Below are 18,053 nucleotides of genomic sequence, written 5' to 3' on the forward strand. Positions count from 1 at the left end.
AACTGAAAGAGGTCAGCGTCCCCTCATAGTGGGTGACTTCTGTGCCCTGGTTCTTGACTGCTGTTGGATTTTGCCTGCTGTTCGGAGGGCTGAGTGGTAATTGCTCAGTTAACCTTCCATTGCATGTCTTGCGTTGGGTGGCCTAGCCTGCATCCAGTCTTCTCCTGAAGCTACACGAGGCCCTGTGGGCAGCCTCCCTCTCGTTGGGCAGCTGCTTTTGCCGGCCTTGCGCTCTCGGGAGGGAACAGGGATGGGAAGCAGCGTCTCCTTCCCTCTCCCCTTAAAGGACAGTGTGTCTGTACCAGCGCTTCAAGTGTTTTTGTTCTTACCTTTCTTGTTATAGGGGCTTTACAGGAGGACAGAAGACTGAGGAAGTGAAACAGGAGAAAGATGACATAATTAATATTTTCTCTGTCGCATCTGGTCATCTCTATGAAAGATTTCTTCGGTTAGTCATGTTGGTTATTTCAGAATATATGCATGAATTTGTTACAGGATTCTTATTTAGGGAGTACGTGTTTCATGGGATTCTGCCTGTTATACTTCTGTGTATTTGACACACTCTAAGGATTGTGACTGGATTACCACATTTAGTTGTATTTGTTTTGATCCAGCCAGACTCATGAAGGGGAGCTAAATGCATCTGTGTACCTATTACAAGGCTGTAAACATACTTCAGTATCACTGTGCACACATCATAAAGAATGGTGTTTAACTGTCCACCAAGCATCGCTTAAACCAGAAATTAGGAGGTTAACATAGAGAATAGAGGCGGAATAGGGCCATGGACCTGCCTTCTGAAGATTCATAGGATGTTAGAGCCAGGAGGGATCTTAATTCCGTTCTGTAGACAGGCTGAGATTCAGAGGGTGGAAGGATTCGCCTGAGGTCGCAGAGCCAGAGCAGAGGAGAGGCACAGGCTTGGGCTAGTTGACACAGCGGTCGCCAGGGGGAGGGCCCTCAGGGCGCCTGTTGTCAGTGGTCAGGAAGGCCTTTGCCTGAGAGTAACTTCCTAATGCCAGCGTTCTTTTTCCTTGTAATTTTCCACTACAAATCTAGTATAGCAACTAATCAAGATGTCATTTTACTCATGTTTAGCCCTCATATTCCCAAGAAATAATATCTGACCTAGAATAGTAATGTCAGATGTCAGTAACAACTGAATTTAATTAAATTCCTTGACTCAAAATTTGCTTTTGTTTGTTTCCAAAGTAGGGAATCCTGAAGCTGTAACCACTTGCCGTCCCCTTACCTCGCCCCGCTCTCCTCCCTGGCAGGCCCCGTCCAGGCCGTGGGGGGCAGTGCCCTGACGCAGAGCCGCCGGGCTTTTCCAGCTTCTTTTTAGGGTGATGTTGTCAGCTAAGCACAGCCTCCAGGATTCATTTGTACCCTAACTAACGTGTCAGTTCATGAAGCAGTTTATTTAAAGCTGTAACGTAATTAAAACATGTGCCTTTATCAGTTCGGTATATTACTATAGGTAATAAGTAGTCCTTCTTTCCCATCCAGTGATAACGCTGTGAAAATGAATAAGGGCAGTTTTCCATTGTCCCCTACTCAGGGTCTCTCTTTGCCTAATTGACCCATCGGTTAGCTCTGCCACAAAGAACACTGAGTGGTCTCTTGATGGACTCTCCTTGGTTTTGTTGAGATTGAAAAGATTTGGACAATTGTTACTATTATTTGCTTTTGTTTGACAGCATAATGATGCTATCAGTACTGAAGAATACCAAGACTCCTGTGAAATTCTGGTTCTTGAAGAATTATTTGTCCCCCACGTTTAAGGTTTGTTCCTCAGGCTTTGAAAAGGAAAACATTCTTATTAAGGAGATATGTACAGTGTAATATACTTTTTGCTACTTCTACGTTATCTGTATAATTTAAAAATTTTCCTTGTATTTGGTTACCCTAATTCACCCGCATAATTCTATGTTGATTATTCTTCCAGACTGGTCTGTTTGGGGGGAGTAGTTGTTATAAAACTGAACACAAAATTGTGACTTGTTTGAAGCTTGGATAACATAGGAGGAGAGTCTGTATCTTTTGTTTTGATGGAGTAACATTCCTCCTCTGAGTGTGCATGTCCTTGTTTAATTAGAAAGCACAGTACAGGTTTCCAGTGAGAAGGATGGTTAGTTCTGTCATGAACAACTACCCAGTGATCTGTGGAAGTAAAGGATCATCTATGCAAAACAAAAACACGCTTGGAAAGTTTTCCGCTTTATATCAGTTAGTATTTGTCATCTAAATTGATTTATTTGCATCTTTGTTGTTGTTGTTGTTCTTCTTCAAGCAGCTTTTAATGTACTCAGTAGTATCTCTCCAAGAGAAGTGATTCACTTCTGGTCCCCTGAAAGTACTTACATGTAGAATCTGAAAGACTTAATGGCAGCAACCTTGTTCAGAGTACTTGGGTTTGCCGTGTCATTCCCCGGGCTAGACCTAGTGGTGAGAGAGGCTTAAAATCAAGCTCAAAAAAATGTTTTACTGAAATCAAGTTTCGACAGATAAAGTCCATTTCCCTTAAATACACACACACACACACACACACACACACACACACACAAATTAATTATCTAAAAGCCTTCACTTAATGATTTCTGTCATCTCACGTGGTGATGAGAAGCCATAAAAAAATGGGGATTTGACAAAAGTTTATATGTATTGTTTTATGTAGTCACAAGTGAGTCAGGGTCACATTTCCTCGTTAGACCACTGATATGGTAAATGTGTTGTACTTGTGCCATAATCGTGGATGGTTGACTTACTTGTTTTTCTTAATCAAAGTAAATGATTGTTGTTCCCTGTGTCTAATAATAGGAGTTTATACCTTATATGGCAAACAAGTACAGTTTTCAATATGAGCTTGTTCAGTACAAATGGCCCCGGTGGCTTCATCAGCAGACTGAGAAACAGCGTATCATCTGGGGTTACAAGATCCTCTTCCTGGATGTGCTCTTCCCGCTGGTTGTTGACAAGTTCCTGTTTGTGGATGCCGATCAGGTAAGCTCTGGAAGACTGGGCTTCAGCAGTTTGTATGAAAGGCATTGGGCTTCCTTTCCTTTTTTAAATGATTTTATCTTTCCAATTATGGAAAAATACATGCTTAGTTTACATTATTTAGAGTATATGGAAATGTATCACCCAGATGTGATCACTTTTAGAATTTGCATTCGACATATCTCCTTTTCATCTTTTTTCCTGTTGCCTCTTTTACATAGTTGTGATTGCATTGTGTATGCAGTTTTGTATCTTAAATTTAGTTCATTTAACATACAGACTGACAGTTGGAAAATTCATCGGTTTAACACAGTGCTTGCCGTCATCGCCAATTATTTGCCCCAAAGCTAGAAGTTACTGACAAGGGTAAGAGAGAGGAAGTGCAAGTAGGTGGCCTTGAGAACGTGGAGCTCTTCAGGAGGTCATCCTGCTGTCAAGATTTGACTTAATTAAAAGGAACACAATTTTAGAAAATTAAAATTTCTAATTTTAGAAATTTTAGAGCATACAAACTCAAAAAGTGTAAATATACTTCTACCCTACAGCCTTTCTCCTTATCCTGAGCTGGCTGAAACCTGAGTTCCTCATCTGAATGGAAGTGATGTAATGCGTGCAAGTCACTTGGACAAAGCTTTGTCCAGCTCTTGGGAATTCTGCCCCCTCTGGCTCACTTATATCACAACTGGCTCAACCTGAAGCACGCTTTCCTAGTTCTAATATAATCACACTTAATCCTTGCTGAGCACTTACTGTGTGCCAGCAGGCGTCATTCCCCATCATTCCCCATTAGTTCGTGTAATCCTCCCAACAACCCTGTGAGATCTCCATTTTAGATGAGGAAACAGTCACAGAGAGGCTGTGCAATGTATCAATTATTCATTTGTTTTATTTCTGCTTTTTTTTTTGAATGCTTAAAATACTCTGTGCCAAGCACTAGGCTAAGCGTCTTACCATGCTAGTGAGGGCAGTCAGCCTAATCAGTGGAGGAAGCGAGGCTCGAGCGGGGTCTCCTGCCTGTGCCGCTGACCCCTGAGCTCCTGTCCGTATTTTCAGGAACCTGCTGTCTGCATGGTTGTTGAACGAATGACTGTGATCCTCTCTTCTTCAGATTGTACGGACAGACTTGAAAGAGTTAAGAGACTTCAATTTGGACGGTGCTCCTTATGGCTATACTCCTTTCTGTGATAGCCGCAAGGAAATGGATGGCTACAGGTTCTGGAAGTCAGGGTACTGGGCCAGTCACTTATCCGGGCGAAAGTATCACATCAGGTACTGAAAAAGGAGTACCTCTAATGCTGTTGTTTGATTGTCTTTAAAATTAATTTTGTATATTTAAAGTTGTGAATAGGTAATACATTAATGTGTTTCAAAAATAAAAATTATAGACAATACACAGTGAAAAGAAATCTTCCCCGTTCTGTCTCTCTTCTTCCCAGTTCCCACTCCCACAACAGATAAAATCCTTTATTAATTTACTGTGTGTCCTTCCAGACTTTCTTAATTCTTAGGTAAACAACTGTGACTTCTTTTTTACACAAAATATATACTATCCTATTTATAGTTTTGTGCCTTGCTTTTTTTTACTTGATGTCTCTAGTAGACTTTATATCCACATGTGGAGAGAGACCTTTTTCCTTTTTACATCAACATATTATTCCAGTATATATATTATTTATGGTCTTCCTATGACATACAATGTTGTAGTGAATAATTAAATACGTAATTGTGTATATTTCAAGTGTATCTGTAGGATAAATTCCTAGAACTCCTAGGTTAAGCAGTGAACGTATCTGTTGGGCATTTGTTGCTTTTCTACATTATCTTCTCTGGGCAGAGTGTGATTTGGAGAGTAGAGGGATATGTAGGAAGCAGCATGTGTAGAGAAAAATGTTGGGGTGTGGTGATTTCAGTATTGTACTTTATGTTCTTGGTCCAAAAGAACTGTAACACTTGGTTGGTTTCTTTTTTTCCTCTAACATTTAAGACATCATCAGGATATCTTTGGCTAATGGTTATCAGTCTTTATTACCAAACCTGCTGACATTTGCTAGGAATCTTTTGTCAGAGATGATTTCCTTTGGAAGGCAATTACTTAAAGAACAGTGACAAAGTGAGCTTGTGGTACCAGAATATGGGTTTTGTAATGACTTCCTTAGCCATCTTTGAAGTAGCACAGACTGACTCTGAGCTCCACTGTAGACCTCAGCTTACCTTTTCGAAGAGAAGCCAGAATGTTTGCCTAGTGATCTGTTCCATTAATCAGTGCAGTTACTTTTCCTGCCATAATCCATGGTTATAACAAATGGATTTTCTCTGTCCAGTGCATTGTATGTCGTGGATCTGAAGAAGTTTAGGAAAATAGCTGCTGGTGACAGACTTAGGGGACAGTACCAAGGTCTGAGCCAGGATCCTAACAGCCTTTCAAATCTTGATCAAGTAAGTGGCCATTTTTTTGGTTAACCGGTTCAGTGATGGGTATACAGTGTTGTGTCGGAAAGTGAAGTAGTATTTGCTTCTCAATTTTCTCCTCTGTTGGGACAATGTTTTGTGTCTTCATGGAAAGGAATGTGTGTGTGTGTATGTGTGTGTGTGTGTGTGTGTGTGTAACATTTTTATCTGTCCTCAAGAGAGGACATAGTGGTGAAAAATGTCATGGGCGTGAGGTTGGTTTGGGGAGGAAGATAGAAGGAGGACACTGCCACTCAGAACCATTACCCTATCTTTTCATTTTGTACCCAGCTAATCTGATAAATTTGTTTCTCTGCCTACTACGGTCAGTGTATTTCTCTTCTTTAGGAACTAACTAGCTCAGGATTCACAGCATAGAATATAGTATCATAATTTCCCGTTTTTTCCCATATCAGAAACCATGGTGTTTTTTAAGAAGTTTAGATGAGTCACTGTTTATTAATGCTAAACATTTTTTAGAGGTGAGATTATAGTTTGTGTTTTAGATACATAGTTTCACATATTTTGTTTTGCTTATGTCTGCCTTAAACATTTTTAAGCATTTGTGATATATAGCACCCATAAAGAAAAGTGAGTGTACAAAACAAAAATTTATAAATATATACATATTCATATGCATCAAGGAATTACCACAAAGCACATGCCCATGTACTACCACCCAGTTTTAGAAATACAACATTACTAGCATCCCAGAAGCCACCCTCTTAACAGAAGTATCCAGCATCCTGACTTTTGTGGTAATCACTCCATTGCTTTTCTGTATTGAATTACTACTTACACATGTATCCTTAAACACTATAGTTTTACCTGTTTTTTTCTGCCTGTCTCAGTGGGATTATACACGATGTACTCTTTTGAGTCTAACTTCTTCTGCTTAATGTTATGTTAGTGAGATTCATCTGTGTTGTTGTGTGAAGTGGTAGTATGTTTTGTTTATTGTACATTTGGGTTGTTTTCCATTTTTGTCTTCTACAGATAATGCTGCTGTGATCATCGTTTATGCACATGTGTTGGTTGATGCACATGTATACATATTTCAATTGTGTGTGCAACTACAAGTTGAATTGCTGGGTCATCAGATTGGTCCATCTTTATCTTTACTAGATAATTCCAAACAGTTTTCCAAAGTAGTTCTGATTTATACTCCCATCAGCAGTGTAAGAATTCCTGACGCTCTTTGTAATTTTGAGTAATACTTATTGTTAATCTGTTAAATTGATAGATGTGAGCTGGCAGCCCATGTGGCTTTCAGTTAGAGAGTTTAATCCCTTTACATTTAATGTAATTATTAGTGTGGTAGGATTTACATCTGCCAATTTCCTACTTGTTCTCTATATGTCTTTTGTGTTTCTCAGTTCCTCCATTACTGCCTTCATTAATAGATATTTTAATTCCCCTCCTGTTTCTTTCACTATATACATGGAGATTTTCCAGGGGTTTTTTTTGTTCTAGCCCAGTTGCTCTAGTCTGAGAAAGTATTGTGTATGATCTCAGCCATTTGAAGTTTGTTGAGCTTTGCTTGTTGAGCTGACCCAGGTATGATTAGTTTTGGTAAACATTTCAACTGGTTTTATATTCTGCAGATGTTAGGTGTAATGTTTTTCTATGTATGTCCATTAGGTGAGGTTTAGTGATATGTTGTTATGTGTGTTTTGTCTGTCTGTTTTTCTATTAGTTACTGAGAGAATTGTGCTAAAATCTCTTTCCATGTTGTGAAATCTTTCTTTGTCTTTGGTTTTGTCAAATTTTGCTTGATGTGCTTAGAGACTGTATCATTCAGTACCTAAAAACTTAGAAGTCATATATATGTCTGACAAATTAACCTTTTATTATCTCTATTAATGCTTTTTGGGCAGGGGCTTAAAGTGTGCGTCATCTAGTATTAGTGCAGCTACGCTGGTTTTCCTTTTAGTTAGTGTTACATGGTATATTTTTTTATCCTTCTGTTCTCAATCATTCTTTATCCTTATGTTTTAGTTCTGTTTCTTATAAATAGCTTATATCAGTTTGTTTTTTCATGTGGTTGTGACAGTCATTTAATTTGAACATTAGTCCATTTATAGGTAATGTAATCACCAGCAAGTTTGGCTTCTCCATAGTCCTCCTGCTTATTCCATATGTCCTGTATTTCTTTTTTCTCCTTAGTCAGTTTCTTTCAGATTGATTGAGGATTTTTTCATAATTCCACTTTCCTTCTATTAAACTATACATATAAAATAATTTTTTAATGATTAGCCTAAAGATTTCAGTATGCATTTCTGACTTTGCAAAGGCTAATGTTAATTAGTGTATTTTACTCATCTACCAGACAGTGCAAAAACATCAGAACAGTTCTTCTCAAATTTTAGCATATATAAAAAAAATCACCTGAAGAAGTTATTAAAGCCTTAATCCCTGGGCCCCATCCCCGATAGGCTGATTCCGTAGGTATATGGTTGGGCCTTAAAATCTGCATTCCTAGCAAACTCTGTGCTGCCAGTCCACAGACTACATGTTGAGTATCAGTGTCTTAGAACTCATTACTCCATTTATCCTTATCTCAACCTAAATACCTTGTTGCCATGTATTTTAGATCTGTCTATATTTTAAACCCCAGAAGAAGTTATTCTTCTCGTTTAATATAGTCAGTATCTATTTAAATTTGAACTAACTCACGTAGTTACCCTTTTGGTTACTCTGCATTCTTCCCTGCATTTCTGGGCTTCCATATTGGATCGTTTTCCTTCGGCCTGAAGAAGGTCCTTTACTTAGTGTTCACTAGTAACAAATTCAGTTTTTGTTGTCCGAAAGTACCTGTATTTTACCTTGATTATTTTTTACTGTGGTAAAATATACATAAAATTTACCATTTTAACTATTTTTAAATGTTCAGTGGCATTAAGTACATTCACAGTGTGCAGCTGTCCATCTCCAGAACTGTTTCATCGTCCCAAACAGAAACTCTGTACCCATTAAACACTTAACTCCCCTTTTCTCCTGCCCCCAGCCCCTGGTAACCTCTATTCTATTTCCTGTCAGTATGCATTTGCTTATTCCAGGTACTTTTGGAATCATACAATATTTTTCCTTTTGTGTTTGTTTTATTTCACTTAGCATAATGTTTTCAAGATTCATCCATGCTGTAGCATGTATCTAACTTTTCTTCCTGTTAAGATCAAGTAATATTTCATTGTATGTATATACATTTTGTTTGGATATTCCTCTGTTGATGGACATTTGGCTTATTTCCATCTTTTGACTTGTGAATAATGCCTCTGTGAACATCGGTGTACAAGTATCCGTTTGAGTCTCTGCTTTCAGTTCTTTTGTGTATATACCCAGAAGTGAAATTATTGGATCGTATTGGTTGTTTGTGTCTTTGGACAATGGAACGTTTTATTGTGTCAAACGCACAAGTTTTCCTGAGAGCAAAGCTTCAAAGCATAGAGTACAGCTGGCCAGAAAGCACATGGGCTTCATCTACTTGGGATCAAGCCTCAGTAGACAAGGTGGATTCAGAGCTTCCTTTAAGCAAAACCTTTAAGTACAAGAGCCACACTCGATGCTTAATTGGCTTTTAGAAGGCAGTACTGGTTTTCTTAGAATTGCCCTCATGGAGGGAGTCTAGGTGCAGGCTCTTTGTGAGTTTTAAGCTGAAGTTTTTCAGATGCTTATTATGGGTAGATGTCTTATGGATCCTCTAAACTTCGTGGTTTTTAAAAACACCGTAAATAAATAGTTCCTCTAAGGTTTTTGGTACGGACCCTTTCTGTTTTAAAAATTTGGGATTGACATGGGATATGTAATGAGCAGCTAATTTGCTGTGCATTTATTTAAATTTCCCCTAGGACTTTATTTCTAAACATTTTCTTTTATATTTTACTGAAGTATAGTTGATTTACAATGTTGTGTTAACTTCTGCTGTACAGCAAAGTGATTCAGTTGTACATATGTATATTTTTTCTTTTTCATATTCTTTTCCATTATGGTTTATCACAGGATATGGAATACAGTTCCCTCTGCTCTACAGTAGGACCTTGTTGTTTATTCCCCTAGAACTTTAGATTGTTGTGTTTTATCTTCTCTTCCGAACAGGATTTGCCCAATAACATGATCCACCAGGTGCCAATTAAATCACTCCCTCAAGAATGGCTTTGGTGTGAAACATGGTGTGACGATGCCTCTAAGAAAAGGGCGAAAACAATCGATTTGGTAAGTTGTCGGCGGCTCTTTTCTGCTTCTTCGTCCAGTCTGATGGATGACTAGATAATGCAGTCTTTCTCTTTAACTGTGCAGTTCAGGGACTGCAGAACTTCTTACAGCAACCTCAGCAGGAAGCCAAATCCTCCAGTGTGTGACGGGGTTGTTTTCACTACTTAGAATCGGTGAAGTTACCTCTGGTCTTCCGGATCACTCTGTGCCTTGTAACGTTTCCAGCGTTTCTTCTCCTGCCTTCCAGGAGCACCCCACCCCTTCTTTGCAGAAGCTTTGCACAGCCCACTCACCACCACACTGCTTCTGCTGATACCATCTGCTTCCTCAGCGTTGTTCTTTTCGTCCAGTAAGGACTTGTAACCCAAGAACAGAAACACCTCGGAATTCTCTGTAACATACCCTTCCTTCAGCTCAGTTGAAGTACGTTATTTTGGTTTTCACAGTGTAATAATCCAATGACCAAAGAGCCCAAGCTGGAGGCCGCTGTCCGAATCGTCCCAGAGTGGCAGGACTATGACCAGGAGATCAAACAGCTACAGACGCGCTTCCAGGAGGAGAAGGAAGCGGGGGCGCTTCACAAAGGCGCACCGGCACAGGAGCCGGGCCGACAAGGTACGCACAGGCTCGTGGCTTCGGGCAAGTCCTTCTCGGCCTGTCTCATTCTGTTTGTTGCAAAAGCAGAATAATGAGTAAAAGGACTAGAAGAAAGAGTTATTTAATCCTTCCATCCTGACACCTGCTAGTGTATATTGTTCACTTTCCTCATTCAGTTGGGTTCTAAACAGTATTTATTAATGCAGTTGCTGCCCTTTTTTTCTTCTTTCTTTCTCTTTCTTTCTTTTTTTGAAGAAAGACTGCTTTCTTTGTGATTATCGTTATTTAGGTTCATGAGTTTTGTGATACATCAGCCAAACCTGCCATTATTTGGGGGATCTCTTGTCAGATTCCTTGGTTTTTAATTAAATCTGTCCAGCCACTAGTGAATGAACACATTTAGGATCAAGACACAGAACATATTGATTTGAAAAAAAGTATTCTAAGGACTAAATCTTCATATAATGTTTTCCCTACTATATGTACATCTTGAATGGTAGCCAATCTAAAATAATCATTAGAATACAAAAGTGACCTTGTGTGTAAACCCATTAATAAGCCGGGCTCTGGATTTTAATTTATTCAGCTCAAAACGAATTCTCAAAAAGCAACTATAGAACATGGATCTTGAGTGATTCTGAAGACTATGGCATGATATTAAAATCACAGCTAAAAGGCTGGATATTCACCATAAAAATAATTAAGTTCATGAGTAAAACCTCAAGGATTTTCATAGATAAATGGGCAAAGAATGTAGACATACTGTTTAAATAAGAGGAAAACACAAATATAAATGAATTTGAGGAAACAGTAATCAAATTAAAGGAATCTATCATTAATACATACTGCATAGAAAAAAACGTACCTATTGATAATGCCATTTGTTGGGGGAGATGGTGATTAAACTGTTCTGGGTGGGCCTTTGCTGAAGCTTTGTGCACTAGAACACTCCTTGTTAAACGGCAGTCAGTCGGTCGTCAGGAGCCATTAAAATGTTTACACCCTCAGTAATTTCTCTCTCGAGAATTTACCTTGAAAGAAATAATTCAATACAAGAAAAAAGTTATATACATGGATAAATTTATTTTATTATTACTTGTAAACCAAAGGCTTTAAAAAACAGCTTTAAACACCCCAAAATAGAAAATAGTAAATGAGCTACACTGCTACGTAGGAAAATGTTTATATGTTATTAAGTGAAAAAAGAAGAATCTTGACTAAAAATATGTGCATTGTTACTAGAAGTAAATATTGTACTTGTGAAAACAATATTTAGATGGAGTTAGGGGTATGCAGCTAGTTTCCATGTTCTTAAAAATTAAAATGTCTTTTTTACTTTGTCTTTGCTTTCAAAATATAACACAAACACACTAAACCAAAGCTCCTAAAAATTTAAAAAGAGAGATACAGCAGAGGTAGGGGCACAAATAATAGGTTTCGTACCAGAAAATGCCTAGTCTGTACTTTTTTTTTTTTTTTTGGCTGTGTTGGGTCCTTCGTTGCAACACTCGGGATCTTTCATTTCAGCGTGTGGGCTCTTAGTTGTGACGCGTAGGCTCCAGGGCTTGTGGGCTCTGTAGTTAGCGGCACGCAGGCTCAGGCACGCGGGCTTAGTTGCCCCGTGGCGTGTGGGATCTTAGTTCCCCGACCAGGGAGCGAACCCGCGTCCCCTGCGTTGGAAGGCGGATTCTTCACCACTGGACTGCCAGAGAAGCCCCTAGTCTGTACTTTTATAACTTGACAATAATTCCTTTTCTTTTCAATTGTTCTCCTTTTCCGTAGGACCTCAGAAACGTGAAGAATTATGATCTCCAGAGGAGGATAGGGAATTACACCATTTGAAGAACACTTTTTATATTAAATGCTAGTTTTTTCCAATCTGTCTATACAACTGCTGATGAACCGGCCGGGCAGGTGTGCCGCACCGTTCATTCTGACTCCTGCACGCTGGCGGCTCTGGATCTCTGGAGTCAAGGCTCCACTGGATTCATACCTCAGAGGAAGACAAGGGGCTGATCTTTGGGGGATGCTATAAAGAACAGGCTTCTAACCAGAAGGGAAGATGCAGAGGCGACTAGAAGAAAGCGAGCCCTGTGGCGCTCACACCCGGGAGCCCACACGTGCCACAGTGTCTCGGGAAGCCACCAGCCAGAGCCACCGTGTCCTTCCTTACCTCAGCCTACGGGCAGCGGAGCTCCGTCTGCAGCCTGGGCCGCAGGGCAGGTGCCGCCCACATCGGCCGTCAGGAGCTTTGCTCCAGGTCTGCGCACCTCGGGGTTGGCGCCAGCGGTCCCCTGTGCCCTTCCCCAGCATCAGGTTCACTGTCAAATTGAAACCCAACCAACAATCATGTGTCTTCAGGCTCGGCTCGGGGCAGATTAATTGGGGGTTAGGATGGGGGTGGGTTGGGCTGAGGGTAGGGAAAATGTCAGGAGTCAGAGGCTCTGTAATGCTGGGGTGAGGGCGAGGAGGACCGGAAATCGGCCGTTCTCTTTTATAAACCGTCGGTACCATTGTGACTAATTTGAAATGAAGACGTTATCCTTATTCTCCACCCAGCCCCAGTGAACTTTTTAAGTAATTGTTTTGTAAGCAGTTTTTTAATTTGTGAAAGTCTTTGCTTTTCTCTTCCCACTTTCTTAAAAAAGAAGTCTGTTATTTCCTTACTGGATACAGCCATAGTAAGCCCCTCTAGTGATCCATCCTGAAGGGCTCAGGGCTCCTTCAGGAAGGTCACCGCGTCACTTAACCCTTTTCTTCTCCGCAGGATTTTCGTCTCTCAGACCCAGGGGAAGTTGGCTTTGACTTTTCTCTACGGAAGACTCCCAGATCTGAGATCGGGAGAGATTCTGATTGTGTAATTCACTTTTTTCTATACACTGTTCTGTATTCCTTTTAGTTTAGTGCGGTGGGCTGCCTTTGACTTGCAGAAATTGCCAGTGTTCCCCCCGTTCTGACTCCACAGAGTTGCATCTTGAAGCAGGTTTGGCCCTTTGGTCATGGCTTTTCGTGTCTTCACTCCAGCAGCCTAGAAGGGCCCTTCCGCGGCAGCCTTTCCTGCTGGGTGGGCAGAGCCGGGAGGCGCCCACGAGGAGTCTTGTGGGTGCTGTCGGCCCGCGTGGCTGTAAGGCTGCAGGTCCTGCCCCCCGGCTGCCCAGGCTGCGGGGCACGGCAGCAGAGCACTCCGTGGACCGTGCCCCCTTCCAAAGTCTTAGGACAAATATCGAGGAATTAATTTTTTCCATATTCACACGCCAGAGTTAGCTCAGGAGTCTCTTAGTCCGAGGGAGCTTTTGAGCATGCTTTTGTAGGTCCATTAAAAAACTGGGGAGGAGGGAGCCCGAAAGATTTTTAGATCAATCGATCCAAGACTGAAAAGGTCCCTCAGAGGTGTTGCTGTTGACAGAGGCTGTAGCATGAGTTCCCCCACGCTGCTCCTCGCCTGGTCAGAGCAGCTGAAGGGGTAGAATCAGTGAGAGTGGAGAACATTCACTCAGGTCCCTCTGAGGGTTAATTAAGCCTTCAGAGAGGCTGCCGCCGCCGCCGCCACTTCTGTCTACAGCCACGGGTGCAGTTGTGCGTTTTCCCACTTCATTTTCTGGGAGGTTGAGCGGGAAATAACAAAAGTCACTGGGATGTGCTTTCTAGACGCTGGTTCCCTTGGGACATGGAACAGGCCACCTCTCCACGTCGTTCTGCCTGGGCTCTTACGCGTATCGTAAGAGGAAGGTGAAATCTGTGCTCTGTGTAGTGTGTGTGTGTCCTCGTTGCCCCTTATTTGTCAGCACCCTAAATTTAAGTCTTATTAACAGTTGAATCTAAACATGCGAGACCCCGCTTGCTTCTGAAACGGCCTAGGGCCCTCCTCCTCGTGCCAGGAATATCTTGGTTCGCGTGGCATGAGCAACTTCCGAAACGAACCTCTAGCGCCCTGGGAAATGACACCGCCACTAAAATTCGGTCTTGGTCAGCTTTGCCTGTTCTCTCTACCGTATGAAAGCAAATTGTGACTGGAAAGATAGGTAGGAGAGATTTTTCACAAGAAACATGAACTGATTTCACCAAGAAGTGCAAGCTTCTGGAAACTACTCGAAGCACATTGTTTTCAACCATCTTTTCGTACGTAATGGATTTTTTCCCCCTTCATCATGCCATAGTGGAAACTTTTTCTTTCTGAATCAGTGCCAGAGTGATGTGACACATCAGAACGACACGCAACAGTGTGGGTTTTTATGTCCTGCGAACAGTGGTATTTGATGGAGGTCAGAACGGGTGCACGCGGCCTGCTCTCGGAGCTGCGGGGACGTGCCTGTGTTTCATTTAAAAGCGTCCTGAATACTTGCCACGCTGAGAGCGCTGGTGCGGCAGTTTTCCACACGCCTGAGAGAGTGCTGAACCTGTCAAAATGGCACTGCAAATTGAAACGTAGAGCTGTTTGCCTGCCTGCCAAGCGCACGCGCATGTGGTAGGCCCACGTACTGTGTGAGCTCAGCTCGTGGCGGGGAGCAAAGGTTTCATAAAAATCAGGTAGTAGTTTCCAAGAAAGGAGCTTAATCGACTCTGCTGTCCTCACGCCCTCATAGCATGAGCCTTGTGAAAGGTCTGATGGAACGAACAACGTCTGTCTGGTTGCAGGGTTACTGAATGAAGGGCTGACGGCCAGGGACAGCAGTGCGGTTTCCAGAAGAGACTGGAAGGGAAATGAAAATCCCAGTTTCCTTCGGCTGGGAATTCCACTTTACTGACTTCGTAACTTGGAACGGGTCAGAACCCGCCCTCACAGCAACGAGTGTAAGATGATTCCTCCTCCCCGACATCCCCCTTGGGAGTAAATCTGGCTACTTGAAAGCAGTTTTGTTTTGTCTTTTTCCTGAAATTGCCATGGATGATTAAAAGAAATAATTCAACTCAAGAGTTTCAAGAGGACATCTCGTACATTTTTCTGAGTAAAATGTTAGTGCTGTGGTATCAAATATCATGGAAATGGAAATGTTTTGGCGAAGCTTTCTCTTGGTAACAATGAATGGAGGCTGTGTTGTGTGCAAAGTTATTTAAATATATTCCATTGTGTAATTTTAATAATTTTTTAAGCATTTGATTTTATGGGGACACTTTTGTGGGATGATTAGGGTTAATCAACTTGAATATCGCTGTTTTGTGTCTAGTCTGGTGGGATAACCTTTTAAATTTAAATTCCTATTTTCCCAGTCTTGCTAGAGTGAGGAAGGATCTTTATCAGGACTTTGGTAATAACCTGACTGAATTCCACAAATTCGACGTCATTAACTCAGGTCTTTGTTGGTACTTCAGAGTATCTGGAGGATACCAATTTCTCTTTCATTATTTGGTCTTTGATCTCTCAATCTAATACAGAAATGACGCTTCTGGGTGGCGGTGAGTCAGGGCACTGAGTAGAGGATCTCTCCCTCTCAGGGTGTCACTGAGTGCTGACAGCTTATAAAAACAAACCACGAAATCAGCTTCAGGCAGCTGCATGCTCCCCAGAAGCAGTCCGAAAGTGAGGCCATCTCTTGAGTCTTTTCCAATTACCTGGCAACACAGAGGCCAAATGTGGCAGATTTAAGTAGGACAGACACCAAGTTAGGGTTTGAGCCAAGGCCTTCACCCCACCTGTAATTTATGCATTGCCTTATGTGTCATCTTTTAGATTTCCAGAGAAATGGACATAATTCCTCTTCAGAATAAAAATAGCAAAATACATTAACCTAAGGTCAGCAATTTGAGAAAAGATTATCAAGTATGGTGGTTTCCAACCAGTTGTTTTTGCTAATAATAAGGTAAACATGGAAAAACAAAGAAAAATATTAGAATTTTAAAAGAAACTGTGTACTTAAAAAAAAAAAATAAAACAACCACCTTTGTAACTCTTCTATTTTACTGTAATCCTGTTCCATTAAATGCAACATAGGTCCAGGTGCTGCCCCTTGCTCGGGAACAAGCACCGGGGCACTAAATGTCTACAGAGCCCTCTGCGCCTGAAATGGGTTGAGAATGAATTTCCTGGTACTGTAATGAAAATAAGGTCTGCTCAACACAATAAACTTTTCCTTCTCTTCTTTAAAACCGTCTGGTCTGTCATTCAGCGTTTATGCTTAGGAAAGGTAAATGGTTAGAGCTCGAAGTTCCACCCCTCCATCTGGCAGAAGCAGCAGGCCTGGACAGGAGGAAGAGCTTTACCTGAACGGCTTGTCTGGTGAGGAGCTAGGTCCAGGCGCAACCAATTCTCTAGATTCTCAGGGGAGAACCCAGGCCTCTTCTGGGTCCCCAACTTCGGGGAACTGCCCCAGGCAGAAGCACTAACCATAACAGGGAGGATGGCATGGACTTTGTTCATTTTGCAAATTCTCTGAGCTCCTACGCTGGGGCTGGATTTGAGGTTGAAGATACGGTTCCCGCCATTCAGGTGCTCACTGGACACCGCAAGCTGGTGTAGTGGGAGCGCTTGCAGAGGTGGAGGTTGGGCAGAGGGACCTTGTGGCTGAGAGAACATGACGGAGGGCACCTACGGTGGAGGAGGGAAGGAGGGATTTGGTGGTCAGGAAAAGCTTCTACAAGGAGAGGATGCTTAAACTGAAGTTTGGGGAATCAGTAGGCATTATCTATGTAGAATGAGGGAGGTGGGGATACAGGGAGGATGGAGAGCTGGTGTATCTTATTTAAGGAGCTGCAAGTGAACCTCGGGGGCTGGAGTCATGGCCGGGAGCGAGGTGCTGGAGTGGGGATCTGAGTTGATCCAGAGCCACCAGAAAGCCCCTGAGGGGTTTTAAACTGGGTGCCCACATGAAATCACTTTTTTCTTGTAAAAAAATTACTATTGATGTATAGCACTTGAAGGTACAAGTACACAAACATACACCTTGATAGATTTTCAAAGTAAACACACTTGTATAACCATCAACCAGATAGAGGTAAAAAGCTGGATTATAGTCTGGCTTCCATCAGTGGCAAGAGCATTGTATCAGATCAACCAGTAACTATATACACTGTTGAAATGCACTGGAAAGTGACAAAGAGACAGGCAAAAACTGGAGGGGACTCAACCACTGAAAGAAGAGAAACACACTGGATAAGATCCACATTTAAGCGACTATTCCTCACGTGGCCCACAGGGAATAAAACAAAAAGTGGCTGTTTTACAGGGCTGAGGAGCCAAGTCAGAGTTCAGAGGCTGCCCAAGCAGCTAGAAATTGAAGGCGGAAAATCCCAGAAAGGAGGAAGCCACAGAGCTTTGAATTTGCCTTGCATACTCCCCTCAAATCCTTGGCTGACTCCTAAATTATGCTTGAACAAAGCAGGATTCCAAGAGGGCCAAACAAAGCAACAGCTGGAAGGCCGGAAAAGCTCAGCAGAGATGTCAGCAGATGTCTGGTGCTGGGGAGGAAAAGTTTGGCATTTATGTCCCACCAAGTTGGAGAGGCTCAGTAAATATTTGGGGCTTTCCGTTGAACTCGGGTCTAGGCCCTAGGACTAAGGGCAAAACTAAAATAGAACCACTCTAATAAAGTGTAAAGTCAAGCCTTTGAAGCATCAAGGTGATCCAATAGTAACTTAACTCCCTACTAAAACTCAACAGTTTTCATGGGAAAATTAATGAATCCAGAGTCTCTACAATATATCACTCAGAATGTGCAGTATACAATCACAAATCAGACGTAAGAAACAGGAATATAGGACGCATAAACAAGGGGAAAAAAATCGAGATCTGCAGGCAACCAAGATGTTGAAATTATTGAATAAGAATTTTAAAATAATTATAGGGACTTCCCTGGTGGTGC

General features: G+C 41.7%; 1 protein-coding gene across 2 annotated transcripts in view; it reads left to right on the forward strand.

Moving 5' to 3' along the window:
- Positions 1-16,341, forward strand: part of UGGT1 (UDP-glucose glycoprotein glucosyltransferase 1) — a 117,487-nt gene extending 101,146 nt beyond the window's left edge. For both annotated transcript variants that reach the window (XM_068545328.1, XM_068545329.1), the window contains 8 exons: positions 344-448; positions 1,701-1,785; positions 2,821-3,003; positions 4,109-4,269; positions 5,322-5,436; positions 9,544-9,660; positions 10,107-10,275; positions 12,040-16,341. In XM_068545328.1, the coding sequence (XP_068401429.1) occupies positions 344-448; positions 1,701-1,785; positions 2,821-3,003; positions 4,109-4,269; positions 5,322-5,436; positions 9,544-9,660; positions 10,107-10,275; positions 12,040-12,065 (961 nt within the window). In that variant the 3' untranslated portion in view covers positions 12,066-16,341. The remainder of the gene's footprint in view (positions 1-343; positions 449-1,700; positions 1,786-2,820; positions 3,004-4,108; positions 4,270-5,321; positions 5,437-9,543; positions 9,661-10,106; positions 10,276-12,039) is intronic.
- The last annotated feature ends 1,712 nt before the right edge of the window (positions 16,342-18,053 follow it).

The sequence above is a fragment of the Eschrichtius robustus genome, chromosome 5, assembly GCF_028021215.1.
Source record: "Eschrichtius robustus isolate mEscRob2 chromosome 5, mEscRob2.pri, whole genome shotgun sequence".
Taxonomy (NCBI): domain Eukaryota; kingdom Metazoa; phylum Chordata; class Mammalia; order Artiodactyla; family Eschrichtiidae; genus Eschrichtius; species Eschrichtius robustus.